The sequence below is a fragment of the Bicyclus anynana genome, chromosome 7 (assembly GCF_947172395.1).
Source record: "Bicyclus anynana chromosome 7, ilBicAnyn1.1, whole genome shotgun sequence".
NCBI lineage: Eukaryota > Metazoa > Arthropoda > Insecta > Lepidoptera > Nymphalidae > Bicyclus > Bicyclus anynana.
Window position 1 is genome coordinate 12323602 of NC_069089.1, and position 6466 is coordinate 12330067.

The 6466-nt window shown below is 35.4% G+C and overlaps 1 protein-coding gene across 1 annotated transcript in view; it reads right to left on the bottom strand.

Annotated features, from left to right (window-relative positions):
• Positions 1–3031, bottom strand: part of LOC112055567 (zonadhesin) — a 53921-nt gene extending 50890 nt beyond the window's left edge. Inside the window, exons 1-4 of the mRNA XM_052882663.1 lie at positions 2964–3031; positions 2142–2186; positions 1332–1529; positions 335–556 (exon numbers count right to left, since the gene is read on the bottom strand). Of these exons, the coding sequence (XP_052738623.1) occupies positions 335–556; positions 1332–1529; positions 2142–2186; positions 2964–3009 (511 nt within the window). The 5' untranslated portion in view covers positions 3010–3031. The remainder of the gene's footprint in view (positions 1–334; positions 557–1331; positions 1530–2141; positions 2187–2963) is intronic.
• Between the last annotated feature and the right edge of the window lie 3435 nt (positions 3032–6466).

Here is a 6466-nt window from a genome sequence, read left to right on the forward strand (position 1 = left end):
CAACTATGACATGACAATTGACAGCAAACGTCAAATCGATTACTGCGTTGAAAACGTCATCCATTCGCCATTATTACCCATACTAATGTTGCATTTTTTGGGAGTTAATGAATATTATTTCGAAAGATTTAAAGTAAATTCGTAGATTTGTATAATCAAACATAGTTAAAAAAATATCTTCTTCTATTTCCGCTAGGGTACAATGACTGATCCTGGGCTCCATACAATTTTGGACCATCTCCTTTTAACTGTGTTTTTAACGATCATTTACCCGCAAAATGTTCATATAAGCAGTATGTAATTGTATTGTAAATATATACATATATATTCTTACGTTCACAGGGTTCGGCCGGCATACAGAACCCAAGAGGGGAACGTTCGTATGAATCTTCACAAGTACAGCCGACTTCACACGGAGCTTTGACCATACAAACGTATCCCATGTCAGTGCATCTCCATTTGGAGCAACCGCCGTTTATACATTCTGAGTAACCTTTTGTTTTAGAATTACAATAACTTGGCAGTGCTCCTGAATAACTGGGCAGTGCTCCTGAATCTAGAAATAAAGTACGAGTATTAAATATTTTTAAATATAAAACTGGTCGAATTCTATACTTTTATTCGCAATTTGAGATTTTACTTATACCACGTGTAACGCCAAACGTTACCGTGGCTTAACGGACGCCAGCGCCATTTAGAATCTACACTTAAAACTCGAATTCTGTACATTTTGTACATTTTGAAAATATTTTGAACATTTTTGTTGCAGGGCGTTATACAATCGATACTGAAGCCAATACGTCTTTGCCGGTAGGGTGGTAACTAGCCATGATCGCAGCCTACCACCAGACCAGACCTGAGTCAATTTAGAAGTTATAAAATCTTAAACTAACTCGTGCTGGGAATCGAACCCAAGACCTCTCTGCTGAAAACCATAGCAATACCATTACATACTGCACCAGAGAGGTTGTCGAAAATCCTTAAAGTACAGTGTGCAATAAATTTTGGTTGATATTGATACAAATATATATTCCAATCCGGTCTGGGGCATGCACCTCCAACTTCCAACCAGAAATTAAATATCACGTGTCTCAAACGGTGAAGGAAAAACATCAATTTAAAATTATTTAAATTTAAAACAAACATTAGCAAACCTCCATACCTGAGGATTTTCTTAATTGTCTACGTGTGTGAAGTCTGCCAATTGGGCCAGCGTGGTTGACTAAGGCCTAACCCCTCGTGCTCGTCTAGTGATCAACCGTGAGCTGAATATGGGTTTATGATAATAATGATGATGATGATGATGATGATGATTGATACAGAACACTTACAGCATTCTTCTTTTGTAATACAATCACCAGAGCCATTTAAATAGTAGTTGTCAGCACAGCGGCATCCAGGTTCGCAAGCAGGGTTCCCCGGCCCAGGGTTCACTCCACAGACTGTTAGCACTTCCTTCACATTGCATCTCAGAGGCGGATATAGCGGAGGACAGCTGTCGTATACCTCGTTTGGGCCACATTGCGCTTCTGTTGTTTAAATGTCAATGTAATATAAAAAACCGGCCAAGTGCGTGTCGCACCACGCCCAGTGTTAGGGTTCCGTAGATTAAATTAGTATGTCAAACCCTTATAATGCACAAAAATACTGATAGCAATACCCTATACTATGGGAAAGACGTGAAAAAATCATGTTCACTTTATAATTGGGTATTTTTTTAATTGGGTCATCTTAATGAAAGAAAAATATTTATTGCATTCAAAGCTTCTTGTACAAAACAAATATAACATTATTTACAATTATAATATAGTATTATATTATAGTACATTGGTAATTTAAATAAAAAAAACTGATTCGATATAAAAAAATTTGAATATCTACTACTTGCGTTTTATCCATTAATTATGGGATACCCCTGTATATTCGCATCCACATCGGACTTTAATGAGATTTTTAATAATAGATACCTAGATGATTCTAAGCATAGGTACAGGTATACGTAGGTTTACGAGGATATTCAATAAAAAATATCGTAGTTCAGGTTTTCTATGCGGACGAAGAAAAATGTAATTTATTGGTTTTGAAATATGTATCTTTGTGTTTTAGTGAACTGAATAATAAGAAATATAATAATTATTTACTTCGTTCCTTCATACGTTTAGCGTAATCTTCATAGCCCGCCAGCACTGCAAAAGAAGAAATATTTTTTAAATTGAAAATTACATTCCTAACTTTAACAATTAATTATTTTTTAATCCTGATACAGTTAATTATGTCAACTTATTGATGTAACTTAAAATAAGGCTCAAAGTGACTCAGCGGGCGATGGAGCGAGTTATGCTTGGAGTTTCTCTGCGTGATCGAATCAGAAATGAGGAGATCCGCAGATGAACCAAAGTTACTGATATAGCTCAGCGAGTCACGAAACTGAAGTGGCAATTAGTAGGCCACATGATTCTAAGAGGCGATGGACGGTCCCAAGGTGCTCGAATGGCAACCCCGCACCGTTAACCGTTAAGCGCAGTATTGGTCAACTCCCCACTAGTTGGACCGAGGACATCAAGTGGGTTGCAGCGACCCGAGACCGTTGTTCTTGGAAGTCCATGCAAGAGGCCATGTCCAGTAGTGGACGTCTATCGGCTGATAGATATCGATGACGATAATGATGATGATTGATCTAATAAGAGCTAAATTGATAGCATTTGAACGTTGTAAGGTGTTTGCCATTACAAAGGCTTTGCTTTACTTATTACTTAACCGAAACTCTTTATTAAAGTACAAATAAAAAACTATTTATTAAAGTTTTTAATAAATAGTTAAGTATCTATTAAAAAAAAGTATTATTAATAATATATAAATAAGTATTAAAGAACCGTTGATTTAAACATACTCCTAGGAAAAAGGATTTTCAAGTGAACTCATTAAGTTTATTGCAAAAAAAAACCATTTAATTAAAAATTTACCTGACACAAGAAGTAAAATATTTATCACAAAAATTTGGCTCAACATTTTGGAGTAACAGTCACCACAATTGCTACGTTATCAAAAGTGCACACATTTTATAGCAATACCGTATGATGGTGTAACCGGTTTTGTATCAGCTTATAATTATACTAAATTAAATACTAAACTCGTATATTTTGATCAAAACTCATAAATTACTTGTCACCGAATGCACTTTACGATGGCTTAAACTGTAACAAAAATTAATAATGATGAAGGAATTTTGCTAATAAACATAATTAGCATGCTTGATAATTTGATTATATACACACGTCTACAATTTTTTTAAGAAAATTCACAAGTCTAAAATTCTTCATATTATTTCTAGAATAATTAGTAGACTGCTGTGCATAGATGTAGTACCTACTTATTGTAAAGTCCAGATACCATCACCTGAAACTACAAACTGACGCATCCCAATGATGCCAGTTCGCCTATAATATGAGCATATTATATGTATAGTACACGGAGTAACCAGAGTGAGTTTTTCCAAGCAACGTACTGAAGCCGGCGAAACCCATTAAAAAAACAAACGTCACACGTCTCCTTGAGACCCGCTTATACAAAATTTTTTCATAATTTGTATTTCAAAATTTAACGCTAACAACAATTACGTAAAGTAATATAATAATTAATAATTACCAATAAAAAATACTCCATCTTATTCCTAGACGTAATTTTTCTTGAATAAGTAGGTAATGATGAAAATTACTGGTGCGACGGTTCGTGTCATTCTGACTCGAAAATGTATTACTTTTTGAATTTTGTATTTGGAGCGGCTACGACACCGTCGTGTTCCGTACGTTCCATCTGTATACTAATGAGTAATCTGTGGCATAGTGTCGATATTATGAAGACCGATGACCGCCATTAATTTCCTATAGCTGGCTATATACTGCCACTCGGCGCCAATATTTTGCTTCAGTTGTTAGTCTCTGGTACACTGATTATCTATATAAAATTGAAAATTTTGAAAAACCGCCGAATGTTTTTAAATTATTAACTACACTATCGATCAAATTTGAGACCCCACTCGGGTATATCTGTAGACATTCGGTTATTCTTCCCCATTTTCACCCCCCACAACTTTAAAACGGGAGCTGCAGGCAGCAGCTATGCTAACACCTCTCTTTTTGCATCGGGGGTTGAAAAGGAAGTATTTGTATAAATGTGTTAAGACAGTGATACTAGGAATATGAAGGTGATAGATTGTGTTCAGTTTTTTGTTGAGCAACGTTCTTGCCGTCATGTTTTTTGTCGTGTTAGTGATTTTGTGCGATAATGTTTTTCAGTGTAATCTTCTATAATATAAAAATGAATCGCAAAATGCGTTGGTAAGCGCATAACTCAACAACGCCTGGACCAATTTGCCCAATTCTTTTTTTAAAATGTTCGTTGAAGTTCTAGGATGGTTTTAACGACGAGAAAAATTTAAAGACTAAAATAAAAATTTATACTCTCATACAAACGATTCGTAATAATTTGTAGTAGTCGTAATAGTTTGTAATTAAGGAGTAAAGTAGGAGTAGGGTAAGGGTAGGGTTGGGATAGGGTAGCGGTAGAGTAGGGGTAGTGTAGGGGTAGGATAGACGTAGGGTAGACCTAGGGTAAGTATAGGGTTGGAGTACGGTAGGTAAGGGTATGGAAGAAGTGCACAAAAGTCAAAGCGAAGCTTGACCGGGTCCGCTAGTTAATCATAAACATGACAAGCAAGGCATTTTTTTTTAATTTGTGTCAGCCTGTCTGTCTATCTGAGCTAATTTCATCAAAGAAGAGATGGTGTGGTGTGAAAGATGATTTGTAATTGTGCAAGGAGTAGGTAATAAAAAGTAAAGGAATGATAGATGCGAATAGAAGAGATTGACATATTACGTCCTCTTAAGTGGAACAAGGACGTGTATGACGTGTTACCACGGAATGATAATGAATTTTATTGTAGTAGAAATTGATGAACGACAACTAAAACATTAAAAAGTATCGTTTTCCTAAGCAAAATGGTCAATTTCCGCTAGTGAGTAATAAAAAAGAAACAATTCCTCTTACCCCAACACTACTTTACTTTGGGGTCGAAAAACGGCTGCCAAATAAAATAGAATAAAATACGTGACCAAACACAAAGTTATTGGGGGCACATAACTGTTAATATGTCTTGAAATAGACTTCGGGGACAAAAAGGTGCTGCGACGTTGCATAAAATATCCATTACAGCCAAACAATGGTACTTTACGATACCTGATACATTTTGTGGGATATAGAAAAGGAATCCAGACCGATATCTTAATGGAATTCTTTTGTTAGAGATTCGGGCCATTTATAAACAATATATTAGTGCTAGATGTTATTACAATATTTGATTTATTTTGTCAAACAGGACGAATTTATTGGGAGAAAAATATCATAGATTATGTAGGTATTCATATTCAAGCAAAAAATATTTACAAAGAAAATGTAATCCGACAGTGCACAGCACGTCTCCTAACGCTAATTTATTGCTTGATGTTAAGAAGTGTTCATTGGTGGACTGATGACATCAAGCGAGTCGCAGGGATTCGCTGGATGCAGGTGGCTCAATTAAAAATCACGTGTCTCAAACGGTGAAGGAAAAACATCATGAGGAAACCTGCATACCAGAGAATTTTCTTAATTCTCTGCGTGTGTGAAGTCTGCCAATCCGCATTGGGCCGGCGTGGTGGACTATTTGGCCTAACCCCTCTCATCCTAAGAGGAGACTCGACCAGAGAAGTGAGTCGAATATGGGTTAATATTTATGATGCTTGAGTTGAGTGAAATGTTAAGGTTCAAAGTGCTAATTTTTACAGCTTCAAGGGATTGTACAGTGTACACCTGAGTAGGTATATAATAATATATGATTCCAGACATATAGACAGACAGACGACCGTGTGATCTAAGGTTCCGTTTTAAGGTAATAAATTTCGTTTTAATTAATGAAGTTTGTAAATATTTGGAAAAGAAGAAACTGTATAACTGAAACTAATAACTAGAACTACAAGAAAATATTTGTTCGACTTAAAAGTTTAAAATATTTTCATGGTTCGTACTCACCAAAAGTTTTAATCATAACTTTAAAAGTTTCCTTGAGCAAGTACCTAGTTACTACAGAATTGAATAATATTATGATCGTAATATACTAGAAATTTAAATTAAATTGTCTTGCTTCGGAAAGTGTTATGATGCTCGAATAAATTACGTAGATACTTCTTTTAATTCTGTAATTAATGATTTAGGAAAAATACTTTACAAACTTCCGATGTAATAGTAATATTGAAGATATTAATAACTGTTACTGTGTTTTTATTTACCATTATAGTATGATAATATCCCTAAGGATGTAAACTTAGAAAACGGACATAGACTACTAAAACGCGACGGGTAGCAGAGATTGTATTATTATTTTGTGGTAGAGGATCTCGAGCAGAGTGCGAGCGAGAGGGTGCATTTCAAA